Below are 19,045 nucleotides of genomic sequence, written 5' to 3' on the forward strand. Positions count from 1 at the left end.
CCCAAACCTTGTGAACAGGCAGAGGAAGGCAGCGTTGGGGCATACGTATTGTTGACCATGTAGCTTTATTTCGTCAGTGCCCCGGTTTTAATGGATTCAGGCCAGCACCCCAGAGTACAGGACTCCGTTCCTGAGGACGGCCTGACCCGGCAGTCTGGTGTTCCAGGAGGAAAAAGCTTTACTTAAAAAAAAAACAAAAAACAAAAAACCAAACTACTTCAGAGTAGAAAATATGAAAAATCATACAGAGTAGAGAGGTCATTCCATGAGATGATTGAGAACAGCACAGTGTGGAAATAACACCAGGATGGGAATCAGGAGACCGGGGCACCCATCTGGGCTCTGCCTTCAGCCAGCTGTGACCTCAGGCATGTCAGTCACCTCTAGGGCCCTGCTTTCTACATTTAAAGCATTTAAGCACAATTATTCTGGGAGGCACCCAACAGGGCAAAACTCCCAATGGATGCCCCCAGCCTCTGCTATCGAGTCCATCCTGCAGACGTACTTGGAAAACCAGGAATAGCCAGGAGGAGGTCCCGGGAATGTATTCTAAGCAAGTCCAGCATCTCTGGCCATTCCATAGAAGATGCCTCTGGCTGCAATGAGGTTGGCCGGAGAGTCAAATTCTGCTATCGTCCCTTTGTCGAGGACCAGGACCCTAGCCAAAGAGAAGAAGTGGTCAGGGCTCCATCAGCCTAGGCCTGGCCGTCCAATCCACCCCACCCCATCCGGGGACCACCCAGGCCCTGCAGGGACAGGCCAAGCCTCCTGCTTCGGGCAACCCACCCAAAACAGCCGCGAAGCCACACGTGCACGTTTGCAGGGCTGGTTATTTTAGCCTCTCCCTTTGCTCTCCTGGCAGATGAGGTGGTTTCAGGGATCAAACACAAGGTTGCTATTCATCTCTGCTAGTCGGGGCTCCGAAAAGCTTCCTTAATGAGCCCTTCCCTCACCGGGGTCGCAGGACCGTGCTCAGGGAGCCACGGGCCTGTGTGCTAGCCCCTGCGCAGTTCCATCTGCTTTGTGCCAAGTTACAAAGGCACACGGCAGGGGACCAGGCTGTGCTGAGGCCTGACCCTGGAATCTGGGACTTTGGCTGCAAATCCGGTTGCTGCTGATGGGTGGATCTATACGCGTGTGCGTGCGCGCGTGCATACACACACACACACACACACACACACAAAGAGTCAGGCCTGGGCCTGGGATTCCAATCCCCTGCCAAGAAACCACAGGGTGCACTTGGGGCAGGATCAGCAGCCTGGCTCCCAGGGAGAGGCAGGTGCAGAAAGGGTTCTCTTGAGCCCCAGGGAGATGCCCCTCGATGGGAGGGGATGGCCATACTCTGCTTCCTTAACTACAGGGCTCCTGGAAACTTGTTCTGGGAGGAATGTGTCTGAGCACATCTCTGCCTGGCTACTGCCTGAACTAGAGCCTGCAGACTGCCCTTCCCTCTTCAGTGGTTTCTCACTGTTCTTAGGGTGAGGACGGATGGCTCTACCACAGTTCCTGAAGTGGGGCCTAGTGGGGCCTGTCCCTCTCACCTCCTCTGGTTCTACTGCCTCCTTCACCGTGTATGCTCCAGCCTCACATGCCTTCCTACCCCAGGGCCTTTGCATGTGTTGCATCCTTTGCCTGACATTTGTGTCCATACCCCATTTCACCCACTCCCCAACTCTTACTCATCCTTTAGGGCCTGGCAGACACTTTCTCTTCTTACAAGAGGTAGTGTTCTGGCTGCCCTAGCAGACTGGCTTCCTCCCATCTACACACACGGACCCCTACTTCCTTCCTCCAAGCTCTAGTTATACATTCAATAGCATGATTGTCAGATTCATTTCCATCGGTCCCAACAGAATGAATAGATTCTCTCAGTCCCTCCTTGTCCCTTGTCTGGACCCAGGGCCTAGGACCTCCTGTCTACCCTTTCCTCTCTCAGTGGGGTACGGGATGAGAGTGGGGGAGGGATGGAACAGACGGATGGCAGCATCGGGCATTCTCAGCTTGGTTCTCAAGCCTCTGAGGGCTGTGTGGGGACACATCTGAGACAGGGACAAGGTCTGCCCCATCGTCCAGTCTGTGGCATCTTCCCATGTCCCCCTCCTGTGGGGGTTTATGTTGTGAATGGACGCCTGTGGCTGTGCTCCCCCCACATTCCTTCAACACAGACTGGCTGCAGCTTCCTCCCTTTCATCCCCCCCCCCCGAGCTCCCACGTCTCCAAGGCAGCCAGTCTGCCAGGCCAGCGCCAGGTCACTTTCCTAACACTTCTGGCCCTCAGCCCCTCATGCTGTCCTCCAACAGTGAACCTTAGCACTGGACACAATGAGGGAATAGATTTTCCTTTCCCAGGTTTTCCTTTTGGCTGAGCGGCTGCCTCTCCAGGGAAGGCAAGGCGTAAGATCTAGAGGGCAAGGCCCCGTTCCTAATCCTTAGATGCCCTGGTGCCAGGGAGGGTTAAAGAAAGGGGGAAAGGGGTTCATTAACTCCCTACAACAACCCTGAGATAGAGAGAGAGAGAGAGAGAGAGAGATTGGTTTGGCCCCTTGGCCAAGGTCACAGGGGCCCAGCAGCTGCAGGGGCTGGAACTCAGCCTCCCCCGCCCCCTCCCCGAGCTCTCACCACAGTGCGTTTGCCTCTCACAGTGCTGTCAGGTCCAGCCCCCCAAGGCAGGGACCTGAGCATCGTGAACTTCTTTCAGTGGCTTCCTCATCTCTATCCCCCACTCAGATTGTGGGAGTGAGGTACGAACAAGGGGTGTGGGCCCTAAACCCTGGGGCCCAGGGAGTGAGAGTGCGGTCAGGAAGGAGCCAGCCCTGCCTCACATCATTCACAGAAGGCTGGAGGGAGGTGGCCTGGGTACAATTTGGAATGCCTAGGGAGCCCCAGTGTGCCCCTTCCTTGCACGCTGGGAAACTGAAAGTGTCCCGTCTCAGAAAACGTCCCTGGGCCCGCAAGTGCCGATGACTCCACTCTGTCCCACCCCTTACCCATAACTTGGGAAGCCCTGCCTTTCCCCCACTCCCGGGCCCTAGACAATCCCATGAGCTCTCCTGTGTCCAGACCACCTTCATCTGCCTTCCCAGTGGACACATGACTCCACCAGACTCCCCTCCGGCTGGGTTCTGGTGTCCCACCTGGTGTAGTCCATGATGGTGTTGAGCCGGTGGGCGATGGTCAGCACCGTGCAGCTCTCAAACTGGGTGCGGATGATGGCCTGGATGAAGTCGTCCGTCTCTAGGTCGATGGCTGCCGTGGCCTCGTCTAAGACCAGGATTCGGCTCTTGCGGAGCAGGGCTCGGGCCAGGCACACGAGCTGGCGCTGGCCCACACTAGCAACAGAGAAGGCAGGGGTCTTGAGCCCGACGCCCCCACCTGCCTCCACCCCACCCAGGCCTCGATCCCTGAACTGCTTCCATCTCTATTCCTTCCCAATGGCGCAGGACCTGCTTTCTGTCTAAGCTCTCCCATTCCTGCCTCAGCCCAGTCCTCCTGGAACATGGAGTCATCAGGGTCTGGACCCCACAAGGATGATGAGGGGTCTCGGGTAGAGCCAGTGCTCGACAACGTTGTGAAGTCCAGTCTGTCTCTGGAACCCTCGGCCTCCTCTCTCTGTGCCTTTCTCCCATGTCCTTGCTCCTCAGCTAGTTCCAAGATCTTTCTTTGCTTTTTAACTCTATCAGTCATTCACACTCTAGACAGAATACACTGAAATGGCACTTCCTGGATATGTGCACATCATGCCATCTTGCTGAGCTTAATGTCACACAATTCAGACCTTCATCTCCCAGCCCCATGGGGGAATGCAGGCCAGGGCTCTGTTGTGGGAACAGGAAGGTGCAGGGGAGGACATGGGGACTCCTGGGTCTGGTCACTGGGGAGATGGAGGAGGGGAGGGATGCATACCTTCCACCTTTTGCCTTGGAAGCCAGAGCCAGCGAACAAAGCAAGGCTGTGTTCCCAACCACAGAGGCGGCTATGCCCCCACACCCAAGGACAAATACCGCAGCCTTTCCCAAAGGGGTGAGTCACCACAGCACAAGTGAAGGCCAGGCTCTCTCCCTGGCCCATTCCCGCAGCTAATGAAGGTTCTGGCAGCGGAGGGAGCCTCTAGCTAGAACTCAGGGCTGATTTATGGTAGGACTGGCATAGGATGCAGGTTATGCTTATTAAAGTGGCTCCAAGGGGTGCCTGGGTGGCTCAGTTATTAAGCATCTACCTTCGGCTCAGGTCACGATCCTGGGGTCCTGGGATCGAGCCCCACATTAGACTCCCTGCTGAGCAGGGAGCCTGCTTCTCCCTCTCCCACTCCCCTTGCTTGTGTTCCCTCTGTCACTGTGTCTCTCTCTGTCAAATAAATAAATAAAATCTTAAAAAAAATTATTAAAGTGGCTCCAAGCTCAGGGAGGGAGGAGGGGAGCCGACCCAGCTCCGACCCTGGCCTCTATGGCAATGGAGGAAATGTTCTCCGAGAAGTGTGGCTAGCAAGCAGGGGTAGGAAAATGGAGCAAAACCCGCTGTGGAGTGCAGGGTCTGGAAGCTTGTGCATGTCCACCAGCCACCCCAACTCAGCTGTGGAAGGGAAATCCAGTTGAAGGGCATACACAGGACTGCCTAAGGTAGTGGGGGATGGTGGCGGTTTGGCAGGCCTCCCACCCAAGTCTGTGATGCAGCGATGAAGGATTTAGGGCAAAACCCCCTGCTCCCCTGAGCCCCTGCCCCTCCCTCCGCCAGCTGAGCAGCTTTGGACAATAATTTTATATTTTGGAGCCTCATTTCTGGCCCACAGGACTGCAGCAAAGATTAAACAAGATCGTGGATACCAAAGTGCTTTGAACACTATAAAGTGCTGAGCCAATGTAAAGGTTTTGTTTTTGTTTCTGAGGTCTGGAGAGAGTCCATGGGCGTGGACCGGGCAGAATAATACAAATATGAATAAGAATAGCTAAATACCGCAGGATCCCGTCCAGGCCAAGCGCTCTCTATTTCATCACAATGACCTAAAGACTGTCCTGTCCAAATGCTAGCCACTGGCCACATGTGGCTACTAAACACTTGAAATATGGCTAGTCTAAATCAGGAAGTACCGTAAATGTGAAAATACACACGGGACTTCAAGCTTAGTATGAAAAAAACCTGCAAAATATCTCTAATAATTTTTGAATCAACTACTTGTAGAAATAATACTATCTCAGGTATATTGGGATAAATAAAATATACTATTCAAGTTTATTTCACCTGTTTCTTTTTCTTTTTTTAATGTGGCTACTGGAAAAAACTTTAATTACACACATGTGGCTCCTGTTGTATTTTTAGTGGGCAGCATGGTGCAAAGAGGTAGAGGACTGTTATTGCTCCCATTTTAAAGTGAAGGCAGAGGTAGAACAGAGAGGTTAAGCAACTTGCCCCAAATCACACAGCTAACACAGGTAGCAGAATCTCAAGCACTTAGACTTAGTAAGAAGTGACTTCTGGGCCTCCCCGTTGCACAGCCGAGTGGCTGGGGATATAACATGGGGGCTATAAGAAAGCAAAGAAGGGCCTGGAGCAGGGCTTGGGCCAGGCACATGAACTGGAGTGCTCTGCTCAGTCCTAAGCTACAGAGGAGACTGCAGTACTATCTTGGGAAATATCTGTGATCTCCCTAATGCACAGTAGACTTCCTCTTACCTGATCCACAGGCTTAGTACTGATCCCCCACCCCAGGCCAAGCGCAGCACTGACAACCTCACAGGACAGGATGGAATTGGGCTTTGGAATCTCCCCGAGGGCTCAAATCCCAGGCAGGCCTTCTCCCAGCTAGGTGACTTTGGCTCTGCCTCAGTTTCTTCATCTGCAAAGTAGGGCCATCACCACATCTGGGGCTTGTGCGAGGAGTCAGTGTGACAGTGCACCACGCCTGGCACACAGTGTTATGTTCAGTATTTAACGACGTGCCCTGAGCACACCCAGGCTGAGATGGGAGTTTGGAGGCCCGGACTCTGTGTCATCTGAGGCCAGATCATCCAGCTCCTCAAGGTGCTGTTCCTAACCCACCCAATCCCAGCCATTACCTGAGATTCTCCCCTCCCTCAGAGCACTGGAATTCCAGGCCTGCCGGCTGGGAGCTCACGAAGCTGTGTAGGTGGGACAGCTCCAAGGCTCGCCATATATCTTCCTCCGAGTAATGCCCAAAGGGGTCCAGGTTCGTACGCAGGGATGCGGAGAACAGGATGGGGTCCTGGGAACAGGACAAGTCCTCAGAGGAGGGCAACTCAGGCCCCATGAGGAGCCATGGGCCCCAGGGCCAGGGAGAAAGCTGGGGATTAGGTAGCAGCACTCCCATTCTGCCCCCGGCCCACCAGGCGGGAGGCCATGGGCTGATACATGCCTGTGGGGAAGTGATAAACCTCAGCTTTGCCAATCACGAAGTCCTCCACCAAAGAAGAAAGCAAGCCACTAATCTGACTCCAAAGTGCCCAGTCAGCAGGGAAGGGGAAAAAAAAAAAAAAAAAAAAAGCCTTCCAGAAGAGCCAGAAAGAGTGATATGTGATTCCGAGCCGCAGAACAGGGAGACCAGGGCAGAGCCTCTCAGAGGGTGGGGTGCTTGAAGGGTCCTGCGATCCTGGTCTCAACTGGCGGCCCAGGGGGTTAGAGGGCAGAGGCAGACTGGCCCAGGACGCGCTGGACCCTTTTGGATCCATGACAGGGCGCCGCTCTGTGGCTCCACACCTGCTGGGGGTCAGGGGTCCTAGGCTTGGACCCCAAGCTACAGAGCAGAGTGGGGCCTGTCCCCCCCACGCACCCCCCCCCCCCCACCCCTAGGACTGTGGGTCAACAGGCTCGGACCTGGGGAATGATGGTCAGCTGAGAGCGGAGGTCGTGGAGGCCGAGGTCTGCCACGTTGAGGTCGTCGATGCGGATTTCACCCTCCGCCGCCTCCAGGATGCGGAACAGGCACAGGGTCATGGATGATTTGCCGGCCCCCGTGCGGCCCACGATCCCCACCTGGAGGGAGTGAGTGAGGCCGTCAGGGGGTGGGGAGGAGTCTGCGGGGGCATCACACCTGCTCGCCCATAGGTTCCGACCACGTGCCACGCACACCCCCTGCCCTTGCGCACCTTCTCGCCACCGCGCACGCGCAGACTCAGGTTCTTCAGCACCAGCTCCAGGCCAGGCCGGTAGCGCACGGAGTAATTGCGGAACTCCACCTCGCCTTTAAGGGGCCAGCCTGCGGGAGGACGGCTGCCCTCCACCACCCAGGGGGCCTGGCCGGGAGGGGAAAATGGGTCTGCATTAGGGTGGCCCCTTCTCCCCAGCCTGGCCCTCTCCCTCTTCAGTCTACCTCTCTCCCGAGGCCCCCTCCATCCTCCCCTATCAGGGTCCCTGGGGGAGAGTCCCCAGTGTCTCCCGGGGCCCAACCATGTGGTCCAATGAATCCTTTATCTCTTTACCTTTATTCTGTGCAGAGCTCCAAAACCTTCCTACTGAATGGCTACTGGCATCACAGTGGTGAACCAGACAAAGTCTTTGCCTCCTTGTGAGGCTTACATTTAGTATGGGGGGAGGGTGCCTACCATCAACAAAAAAGCAAATGTACCTAATGTAGGAAAGTGATAAGTGCTGAGAAATGCTTGGTGGTGTGGCAGTACAGGGTGGTCAGTGAAGGCTTCCTGGAGAAGGCAATATTTAAATAAAGACAGAAAGTAAACAAGCCAAGTAAATGCCTGGGGGGAACGACATGCCAGGCAGAAGGAACAGAAACTGCAAATGCTCGCCCAGGTGTGTTCTGGAGCATGGGGACAAAGGAGGTAGGAGAGAGATAGTGGGTGGCCCCATAACAAAGGGCTTTGCAGGCCATTTTAAGGACTATGGTTTTTTACTCTAAGATGCAGAGCCCTCAGAGGGCTGTGCACAGAGCAATGATATGGTTTGGTGTGTTTTTAAAGGATTCCTCGGGCTGCTAAGAGAAGGGAGAGAGGATGATGGGAAATAGGGAAGCTAGTGAGGAGGTTCTTAAAATAAATTGGGCATAAGATAATGGTGGCTTTGAGACATGATGAGCTCCCATTTGGGAGGCCCCGTACAAAATGGAAAGGTGGGGATTCTTGTTCAGTAATTATGAAGAATGTCCAAGTGGTGACAGCAGAACATTAAACCCAATGTAAGGTCCTTCTGAGTATAGGGACCTATGAGTCTGTGCAGTTCAGGGAAGGTGGCCCTGCTTTGTGACAGGGGAAGGCAGACTGCCAACAGTCAAAAAGCAAAACAGCCAGTATAGACCGTTCTCTCGAGATGGTGTCAAAAGAACGGGCAGGAGGGTTCGGGGCAGAACTTCTCAGGCTGTGGAGACAAGATCATGGGTATGGATGGGGGAGATGGGAATGCTAGATGCAAAGAGGGAGCGTTTGAAGATCCCAGACAGTGGGGGATGAGGGGGGTGACAGGAGATGACTGGGGAAGGCTGGGGGGGGGGGAGGGGAGCCAGACTGGGAGGACCAGGCAGGCCAGGGGCTCAATGGAAACTGACAGAGCGAGAGCCCGGGTCACAGAAGCCAGGAAGGAGAGCCTTCCAAGAAGAAGGCAGGGGTCAGTGTGTCTGAATGTCGCTGAGAGGCTGAATTAGATGAGAACAGAAATGTGTCCCCTGGGTTTGGAACCAGGCAGGTCATCAGTGGAATGACAGGGCCAGAAACAAGACTGTGGGAGGCAGATGTGATAAAGGGTGATAGGGAAGCGGTGAGAGCATGTGGGTTTTAAAACAAGCTTCATGACAAAGGAGAGCAGAGAAACACAGGGGGAAGGGAGGTTGGTTTGTATATCTAGGATGGAAGCTACAAGAGCTTATGTTTGCCCATGGATGGGAGTCATCTAACACAAGGAGCAGGCTGTAGGAGCAGGAGGGTATAATTAGGGAGGTGAAGTCTGAAGGCGTGGATTTTGATTGGAGGAGGGACGCTTCCTGCTAAAAGAGGAAGGAAAAGGTGAACAGACCACAAGCATGATGGAAAGTCTGGGGGCAGGAAGGTTGAAGGAGTTCGTATCTCATACTGTTTTCTCACTGGCAAGTCACGCAAGGTCCATGGCTGAGCAAAGGGGAGGAGATGGGGGGATGGAGGAAAGAAGGTTCACAACAGATCTTTCTGGAAGTGGGAACACAGGCTTCTTGGGGAAGCAAAATGGGAATATGCAGCAGTGGTGTCTGGTCATAAGCTTGAAGTAAAATCAGTGATTTTTCTCCAGGAATATCTTAGCTGTTGAGTGCTAGACGTAGAAGGCAGACAGAGGGGCTCAACCAGGGAGGGGTTTTGTAGGTGAGGACCCCTGAGAGAGGGGAGGACAAGGGAGGCATGGGCTGGTACCTATGGAGCAAGGAATCCAGGCTAAATGAGTTAGTGGACAGAGGGACAAGGGTAGGTCATAAGACTGGAGTCCCAACAAGGACAAAGTTCTGAGACAGCAGAGGATTTGGGGCAAGAGAGCTGGGAGGGTTGGGAAGGGTGGTCTAAAAGTTTGACTTAAGATCTCAGAGATGGTGCAGCTTCTGAGCTTGAAGAGGTCTGGGGTGTGGCCATGGGAAGACGTAAGTGGACAAAAGTCCACATCCCCCCCTCCAAGTAGGGGACACTCCCTTTCCGCAACAAAGGGCATGCTACCCTGCCCCTGCTCCTTCAACTAGGCAGATCTCTGGCTGGAATTCTCACCCTCCAGCTGACCACCTCCAGCTGAACGATTCTCCCATCTGCTTTCTTTGGGCGCATCACCCCAGAGCTCCTGTCTTCCAGGGCAGAGCCCTGTCTTACTTTGCCCACGACATCAGAATCTGCTTGAGGATAGACCCTGTCTTGCTCAACTCTGGACTCTCCATACTTGCTGGGACATCTGGCTGATGCTCAATAGGCCATGAGTGGATGAATGAATGAATGAATGAAGAGCCCCCCAAATGAAGAGCTGGCCTTGAAATGTACAGATGATGGGTCACCAAGCACCCCTCCCCAGCTATTCCAGAATCACCCTGCCCCAGGCTCATCCCAGTACCCACCTCGGTCTCCGTCTTGGAGTACTCCTTGACTCTCTCTACGGCCACAATGTTAGCCTCCAAGTCGGACATCATTCGGATCATCCAATTCAGAGTCAATGTTATCTGGCCAAAGGGACTGGGTCATGGATATGGTAATCTTCCCTTTCCCCACAACAGCTGTGGGAGGAGTTCTGACTCCCTAATGATGCTCCTTGCCTTTACAAAGTAGGTAGGTCTGGGCAACCCCATAGGTGGGCCACCTGGGGCTCTAATCACAACTGTATCTCAGGCAGTGACCTCGCAGGCTTGACCCAGAGCCCCCTAGCCCCCATGTGTCTCAAATGTTGGTATATTTAAGGAAGGCTTCCCAGGGAATCTTGTTAAAATGTGGCTTCTGATTCAGTAGGTCTGCAGTGGGACTTGCGATTCGGCATCATTTAATTTTTTAATTTTTATTTTTTTGATTCTGCAGCATTTTAAAAAGATTTTATTTGTCAGAGAGACAGAAAGAGAGAGAGCATAAGCAGGGAGAATGGCAGGCAGAAGGAGAAGCAGGCTCTCCGCTGAGCAAGGACCCTGATGTGGGGCTTGATTCCAGGACCCTGGGATCATGACCTGAGCTGAAGGCAGACGCTTAACCAACTGAGCCACCCAGGTACCCTGGAGATTCTGCACTTTTAACAAACTTCCAGGTGATGTTGATATAACCCGTCCCCAGACCACACTGTGTCCCAAGGGGTCTTGGTAGACATGCAGAACTCTGTGACCCATCCTAGCCCTGCCATATCAGAAACCACATTTTCACAAGATCTCCAGCTGACTCAACAGCACGGGAAAGTCTGAGAAGACTCATTTGTCTAGATTGTCTTTTGTTCCAAAGCATTCAAGGCTTGAGCTCTCTGTGGCCTTGAAAATGTGATCTGAGTCACAAAAATGCCATGTGTAGTTATTTAAGCCTCTGACAATACAGGCTGATATTGGGGTGACAGCCCGCCCTCCAGCCCTGGCTTCTCTGTGTACTTTCTCCGAAGGCCTGGGAAATTGGGTGTACTCCGCCCCTACATATCCCTGGCCTAGAACCACTGGTAGAACTGACCCTCCCAATCGTGCACACAGGCAGGACAAGTTCTATTTGTCTTTTGGGGCCAAGCTCTAAGATAATTTCTCCAGCACCAAAACCCAAGGTAGAGACTATCTTCCGGGTTCTCACCATGTTTGGGTCCTTCCTCCACAAAGACCTATTCACCCTGCGTTACAGTCCCCTGTTGCGGGGACTGTCTTCTCTGTGTTCCACTGAGCTCACAATCCTGGGGAGCAGAACCTGTGGCTGGTCCCCATACTGGGCAGAGCAAAGGCCCAGGAGATGCTTGTGACCCCTGGGTAGCCTCTGCCTCAGTGTGGCCTTGCCCTGGGGCCCTGACCCCTGCGTACCTGTAGGGCATAGGACACGGATAGGCCCACCAGCCCCGGACTCAGGCTGTTTCTGCCGATCACAGCAAAGAGTGCAGCAAAGAACACAACACAGTTGCCCACGAACTCCACTTGGACTCCCAGCCACCTGTGGGGACAAGACGAGCAGGAGGTGGGGCAGGTGGAGGAAGGAGGTAATTTCCTGTATGGGGGAAGGCGGAAGTGGGACCCAGAACTTCAAGGTCTCTCCTGCAGGAGATCCTGGTGGGGACTCCCGGACGGGCAGGGGCTGAGGGAGGAGGCTTCTGACCTGTTGGAGGCAATGTGGGCATAGCAGCTCCTCTGGTTGGCATCCACTTTAGCATCACTGATAGTCTGGAAGTCTTGGCTGCGGCCGTAGGCCCGGATGACGCTGGAGCCGGTCACTGTCTCCGAAAAGTGGGAGTAAATGGGCGAGCGGCTGATGGACTCCAGCCTCTTCAGCTGCCGTGACGTCGCCACATAAAAGCGCTGGCAGAGGTTGGAGAAAGAGCTTGAGGTCAGCTCTGTGAGACCCCCTGACTCAGTCCTCCCTTTCCCCCTGGTCCCCTCCTGTTGGGTCTTCCAGGCCGCTTCCTCCATGAAGCCCTTCCTGATTCCCTCTCAGCTCCTGACCCCCTTACCCCGTGTAGGGGCCTTGATTACAGGACCCACTTCACTTGGCCTCCTCCATCAGTGACTATGTCTGTCTCCTCTGATGTGCCCCAGCGATGTGCCTACATAGTCAGAATATCACAAACTTTGCAAAAATAAGATAATTTTGTATTCTTTTTCTTAGAGAGCCTCTCCCCACCTCACTCTGTTTTTTTTTTGAACTTCAGCCCTACAAAAACACATTTCTGTCTCCAGCTTCCATCCTCTAGCCTGTGGGCCCCAACATGGCCAGGGCCTAAAAGGACGGGTATCTGAGAGCCCCCTGTCCCTGCACAGAGCACAGCCCACATCACCTGAGTTTCCAGCCACCTCGTGGGTTACCTTTAGCAACTGATTAAACTCATGGCAGTACAGGGGCTCAGCTACACAAGCAGGGGGAATGGCAGATGCCCCGCTGAGCCTCTGACCTGTATCTGAACGTTACCAAGTCATCTATGTTAAAAACATAAATGCACATATATGTTTAGATATGTATAAAGGAGGGGAAGGATAATGCGTCTCACACTGTTAACAGCATTTTAGTTAAAAATAGGCAGCAAGGGATCCCGGGATGGCTCAGTCGGTTAAGTGTCTGCCTTCAGCTCAGGTCATGATCCCAGGGGCCTGGAATCAATCCCTGCATCAGGCTCCCTGCTCAGCAGGAAGCCTGCTTCTCCTTCTCCCTCTGCCATTACCCCCGCTTGTGCTCTCTGGCTCTATCTTTCTGTCAAATAAATAAATAGATAAAAATCTTAAAAAAAATAGGCAGCACGAAGGAGTTCCAGGGTTAGCCACAATTTACAAGGATTTTATTTTATCCTAGCAACAACCCTACGAAGTAGGTTCTATGATGCTGCTTTACAGGTGAGGAAAATGAGTTTCAAAGACGTGAAGTATCTACTGCCCCTAACCGACCCGCAGTCTGACCTCCCTCAGTCCTGTTAGTGAACCTGAGAGCCCAGCCGGCTTTAGCGCCTCGTCTACAGGGAGCCCCGCCCACAGGGGAGCCCCGCCCACAGGGGAGCCCCGCCCATACCAGCACCTCGCCCACCCACTGGCTGCGGACCTGCATCAAGACATAGAAGATCCCCAGGGGCAGGGTGACCACGGTGAAGAGCGGCGTGCTGGCCACGATGACCACGAGGGTGGCGAGGGAGCTGTAGAAGGAATTCAGCAGCATGAGGATAGTGGGGGCCAGAACCTCATCGATGACGTAGATATCTTTGGAGAAGCGGTTTAGGATACGGCCGGAGGGCGTCGTGTCGAAGAAGGACTGTGGCGAGCGCATCTTGTTGTGCAGCAGCGCCTGGTGAAGCGAGCGTGCGGCGTGGACGCTGCCCACAGTCAGCGTGACGGCTGCCAGCATCACCAGGATTCCTGTTGGAGGAGGCGGAGGAGTGTTCACTGGGGCTGGTGTGGGGCATGTAGGGCGTGGAGTGGGCAGATAAGGAGATAACGGGATGGCTGCCGTGGCTAGCAGGCTCAGAGAGGCAATGCCACCGCCGGGTTGAGCTCAAGATGCCCAGAGGCAGATGGGCTGCTAGGGAGGCGCTAGGGCAGGGCAATGGCCATGATGATTGAGAAAGAGGCAAGGGCAGGGTTTGGGGGATCTGGCGGCCCAGATGTGAGGAAAATAACTTCCAGCGATCTCTGCCTCTCACCTTGCAGAACTCCCAAGGCAGCATAGACACCCAGCCTCATGGAGGTGTTATTCTGTCGGCTGTCCACCATAGCCTCATTGGTCCAGGCGCTGAGCCATACGTTGGCCCCAATGGCAGCCGCAGTTTGACACGGGTATAGGACACAGATAGCCACTGTGGTATAGAGCCCCATGGCCTTGGCATAATCCCAGAACACACTCAGCTTCACCTGCATGGCACGGCAGTCAAGGGCAGAGGACTCTCGTGAGCCCCGGGATGGCTGGGGGCCTGCCCACCCTCTCCAGCCTCCCTTGTCCATCCTACTCACAGTGCCCATTGCCGCCTTCTCCTCCTGGATCAGCGCCCCCCTCGCCTTTGCCTCTGCTGCCTGCAGTGCCTTCTCTGCTGAACCCAGGCGTCTCCGGGGCACAGGCCGGCCCTGGCCCTCGCCTTCCGAGGACATGACACTCAGCTGTCTGTGGAGGCAGCTGGTCAGGCTCAGGGAGGTGGTCTCTAACACACCCACAGGCCAGAGCCCCAGGGGGTTCAGGCTGTAGCTGGAGGCCCAGGCTCTGAGCGGCAGGGAGATTGCCCACCCATGTCCCACCTGGCGGGGCTTAGGGACGGCGCCGGGAGCTCTTGGGGGCTCACCTCATAAACTGCTTCTGGACCTCATACAGGACCGGCTCGTTGTCTGTCAGGTCTGTGTGATTGCTCAGCGTGTCTTCAATCAGCAGCAGTTCCTCATCCTCTGTGCTTTCCAAGGCTGCAGCAGGTTGGGGGAAAGGAGAAGCGCCAGGCTAGCTCGCCCTGCAAGCCGCCAGTGTTCTCCAGTCCCCAGGCCAGAGAAGACACCCCAGTGGACACGCAGGAGAGAACACAAGAGGCATGAAAGAACAGCAAGGACAAGGACAAAAATAAATGACCAGTTTTGAGCTGGGGAAAGAAAAAAAGAGGCAGCAAGAAAGACTTAGGTTAGACAAGGAGAAAAACTTCCCATCGGGGACTGTGGAGAAGGTCTCAAATATAAGGGTCAGGAGCTTGGGCTCTAGGGGCACACTGGCTGAGCTCAAATGCCACTTCCTCCCCGCATGACTTGAGGCGGGCATGTAAAATGGGGATAATAATAGTACCCGCTTCATGGTGTCATTGTCATTGTGAGGATTAAAGGAAAGAATGTGTGTCAAATGCTTAGCAAGGGGCGCAGCCCTTGGCACTTGTTCAACACATGACAGCCATCTATGCAGCAGTAGGCAAGCAGACTCAGGAAGAGGTCTGGGAGGTTGAGGAGTCAGGACTGGACAAAAAGTAGGGGGGGAGGGGGTCTTAGGGGGTCCAGAGACTTCAAAGCACTCCATGAGGACACAGAATTTTCCATTTGTTCGCTGCCATCTCTCAGTGCCGAGAGTAGTGCTAGGACATAGTAATTACTCAATCTTTGTTGATAAAGAAGTGACCCTTCCAACCACTTGTCCATTTACCGAATGACTTATCTGTGAAACAGTCTTGCCTACAGACTGGGCCTGGGCCCTTATGCCCTTTGGACACACAGGAAGTGTGGGGCCCCGAGGCCTGAGCTGCCCATAAGGTCACACTGTTAGGGGAAAGGAGGGGGAGGCACTTGGCGATGTTGGACTCTCACACAGATGGCCCAAGTTCCTCGAACCTCCCTTGTAGAACACCGGGCCCATCCAGAGACACTCAGAGATCCCCAAGACAGGGGAGATGGTGGGAGGGCACCGAACGCGGAGGGTCAGGGATGGCGGATACCAGGCCTGCTGTCCTCCTTCAGGCTCTCCTTGTCCTCCTCGGGCGCGTAGTTGCAGAGAAAGTTGGCAAAGGAGCCATTGCGTCCCAGCAGGTCTGGGTAGGAGCCCACCTCGGACACCTGCCCATCAGCCAGCACTATGATGATGTCCATCTGGGGCAGGAAGCTGATGCTGTGTGTCACCAGCACCCGTGTCTGGGGAGAGGACAGCAGGCTACCATTTCCACCATCCTTAGCACACACCCCTGGCACAGGTACAGGGCCATGGAGAGGGTGTGAGGTGCCCATATGCCAGGGAGCAAGGACAAGTACATCAGTGACTAACCGCATGGCATGGGGTCAATGCCTCCAGGGTGGGTCCCCCGCCACCCAACCAACATTCCTGCTTCTCAAGCCTCCTGTTCTTCCAGGTTTCCTCCAAACCCTGGGGCCTCCCACCAGCTCTCTCCTAGGGTCCTAGATCTCACCTTAGGGACCCCCCACAACCTCCCGGAGGCCTCACCTTGCCTGCCAGCACACCTTCTGGCCCGATGACTTGGTCAAAGATATGCTTGGCCACATGAGAGTCCACGGCTGACAGTGGGTCATCCAGCAAGAAAAGATCAGCTTCACTGTAAACAGCTCGGGCCAGACTGACCCGCTGTCGCTGGCCCCCAGACAGGTTAATGCCCTGGATGGAGGAGAGAGGTGGGAGGTGTGTATCGGATAGAAGGGAGTCAGACAGGTGGAAGGAGACAAGGGCCTTGTCACCATCCTTCAACAAGGCCGACCTCAAAATTCGCATTTGATATGCCTGGTCTTGTCCCTGGAAAGGTCTGAGGCCACAGAGGAAGAGATGGTGGCTCTCAAAAGTCCTCCAGGGGCAGGTGAGGACAACCTGCTCCCTTTGCCCCACTACCCTGCCCAGCTGGTTTTCCTGCCTGCTGCCTTTATATTCTGAAAGGCTGGAAATCCCCAGGGGATCCGCAATAGGCCTTTTAATCTCCCATCGCCCAACCAGTTTGCAGATGACTTTCATAACACGGATCCCATTTGATTTTCACGTCAGTCCTTTCAGGGAGGTACCATCAGCCCCACTTTCTAGGTGAAGAAATCAGAGCCCAAGATGTTGATGGCTTTGTCCAAGGTCCTGAACTATTCAGGGCAGAAGCAAGAACGGAAAGCCAGCTCCAATCCTAAAATTTGACCCTGAGATGGTTCAGGAGCTAGAGGAGAGGTAAGATCTCTCCTAAAACCCATCATGGGAAACTGAGGCACCTCGCAGCAGGGCTGGGCCCAGAAAGCAGACCCCAGAGATCAAGCCTGCTTTCCTACCTCCAGCTTTCCTCATTCCCTCTGGAATAGGGCCCAGCTTTTTCAGGTACCCTGAGCAACTGAGCCTAGCGTGAGGTGGGTGGGGTAGCAAGTGTGGGATGGGAGAGGAGCTGTTGGGGAGAAGCAGGAGGTGGGTCTGCAGCTGTAGTGACTGAGGCATGTGAGTGTGTCTTCATTCAACCAACCAGTCTTCAGTGCCTACTATGTGCTGAGCACTGAACTGTGTTCAAATTGAGAGATACTCTATAAAATAGCTGGCCTGTACTTTTCCAAAGTGTCAAGGTCTTGGAAGACAAAGACTAAGGAATTATCCAGATTGACAGAAAATAAAGAACTGTGACAAGTAACTGCAACTCATGATCCTGGATTGGATCCTCGCCCAGGAAAGAAAATAACGAAAAAAAGACATTTACTGGAACAAACGATGACATGTGAATACAAACAGTGAAGTAAATAATCTTGTATCGATGTTAAATTTCCTGATTTTGATAATTTGACTATAGTCACACTAGAGAATGCCTGTCTTGAAGGAATATGCACCAAAGTCATTAGTATTTTTTTAACAAAAATTTTTAAAGATTTTTTATTTATTTGACAGACAGAGATCACAAGTAGGCAGAGAGGTAGGCAAAGAGAGAGAGAAGGGGAAGCATGCTCTCTGCTGAGCAGAGAGCCCGATGGGGGGTCGATCCATCAGGTCGATCAGATCATGACCTGAGCCAAAGGCAGTGGCTTTAAACCACTGAGCCACTCAGGTGCCCACCAAAGTCATTAGTATTAAAAAAACCAAACAGGGGGTGCCTGGGTGGCTCAGAGGGTTAAGCCTCTGCTTTCAGCACAGGTTATGATCTCAGGGTCCTGGGATCGAGCCCCGCATCGGGCTCTCTGCTCAGTGAGAGTCTGCTTCCTCCTCTCTCTCTCTCTGCCTGCCTCTCTGCCTACTTGTGATCTCTGTCTATCAAATAAATAAATAAAAATCTTTAAAAAAAAAAAAACAACCAAACACCCCAAAGAGCTAAAACTATAAAACTCTTAGAAGAAAACACCGGGGGAAACTGTTCATCAGATTTGGCAATGATTTTTCAGATATGATATTAAATGCACAGGCAACAAAAGCAAAAAGAAAAAGATATACTGGATTACATCAAAATTGAAAGTGTTTTTTGTTTAAGATTTTATTTTTGGGGTGCCTGGGTGGCCCAGTCATTAAGTGTCTGCCTTTGGCTCCAGTCATGATCCCAGGATTCTGGGATCGAACCCCATGTTGGGCTCCCTGTTCTACAGGAAGCCTTCTTCTCCCTCTCCCACTCCCCATGCTTGTGTTCCCACTCTTGATGTCTCTGTCAAATCAATTAAAAAAAAAAAGACCTTTAAAAAATAAAGATTTTATTTTTAAGCAATCTCTACACCCAATACGGGGTTTGAACTCAAAACCCCAAGATCAAGTGTCACATGCTCTTCTGACTGAGCCAGCCAGGTGCCCCAAATTTGAAAACTTTTGTGCATCAAAGGACACTATCAACAGGGTGAAAAGGCAACCTTCAGAATAGGAGCAAATATTTACAACTTGTATATTTGATAAGGGTTAATATCTGGGATATTTAAGGAATGCCTATAAATCAACAACAAAAAAACAAACATTAAAAAATGAGCAAATAGGGACACCTGGGTGGCTCAGTTGGTTAGGCAACTGCCTTCGGCTCAGGTCGAGTCCCAGGATCGAGTCCCGCATCAGGCTCCCAGCTCCATCGGGAGTCTGCTTCTCCCTCTGACCTTCTCGCCTCTCATGCTCTCTCTCACTGTCTCTCTCTCAAATAAATAAATAAAATCTTTAAAAAAAAATCAGCAAAGACTTGGCTAAACATTTCTCCAAAGAAAATACATAAATGGCCAATAAACCTAAGAAAAGATGCTCAGCATCATTTCTCATCAGGGAAATGCAAACCAAACCCTCAATGAAGTATCACCTGACACCCATCAGAATGGTTGCTATCAAAACCCAAAGGCCCCTCCCCAAGAAAAGAACTGTGTTGGCGAGGATGGGTAGATGGTGGAAGCCTTGTGCACTCTCGGTGGGAACTTAAAATGGTGCAGCCATTATGGAAAAGAGCATAGCATTTCCTAGCATGGCAATTTCCTCAAAAAAAAAAAAAAAAAAAAAAAAAAGAAGGAATTACCATGGGATTGAGAAATTCTGTTTCTGAGTATATGCTCAAAAGACATGAGAGTAGAGTTATTAAGAGAT

At 52.9% G+C, this 19,045-nt stretch overlaps 1 protein-coding gene across 12 annotated transcripts in view; it reads right to left on the reverse strand.

The window, feature by feature from the left end:
• Positions 1–19,045, reverse strand: part of ABCC3 (ATP binding cassette subfamily C member 3) — a 48,253-nt gene that overhangs the window by 2,812 nt on the left and 26,396 nt on the right. For 6 of the 12 annotated variants that reach the window (XM_082707612.1, XM_082707614.1, XM_082707608.1 and 3 more), the window contains exons 18-31: positions 15,989–16,156; positions 15,489–15,681; positions 14,370–14,484; positions 14,047–14,194; positions 13,740–13,947; positions 13,145–13,455; positions 11,717–11,916; positions 11,428–11,554; positions 10,018–10,119; positions 7,097–7,243; positions 6,825–6,983; positions 6,050–6,216; positions 3,134–3,328; positions 47–658 (exon numbers count right to left, since the gene is read on the reverse strand). In XM_082707612.1, coding sequence (XP_082563738.1) covers positions 550–658; positions 3,134–3,328; positions 6,050–6,216; positions 6,825–6,983; positions 7,097–7,243; positions 10,018–10,119; positions 11,428–11,554; positions 11,717–11,916; positions 13,145–13,455; positions 13,740–13,947; positions 14,047–14,194; positions 14,370–14,484; positions 15,489–15,681; positions 15,989–16,156 — 2,349 coding nt within the window. In that variant the 3' untranslated portion in view covers positions 47–549. Of the gene's footprint in view, positions 1–46; positions 659–3,133; positions 3,329–6,049; positions 6,217–6,602; positions 6,708–6,824; positions 6,984–7,096; positions 7,244–10,017; positions 10,120–11,427; positions 11,555–11,716; positions 11,917–13,144; positions 13,456–13,739; positions 13,948–14,046; positions 14,195–14,369; positions 14,485–15,488; positions 15,682–15,988; positions 16,157–19,045 lie in introns of those variants that run through there. The other 6 variants (XM_082707613.1, XM_082707617.1, XM_082707610.1 and 3 more) reach the window with 3 other exon arrangements.

The sequence above is a fragment of the Mustela nivalis genome (assembly GCF_964662115.1).
Source record: "Mustela nivalis genome assembly, chromosome: 17".
NCBI lineage: Eukaryota > Metazoa > Chordata > Mammalia > Carnivora > Mustelidae > Mustela > Mustela nivalis.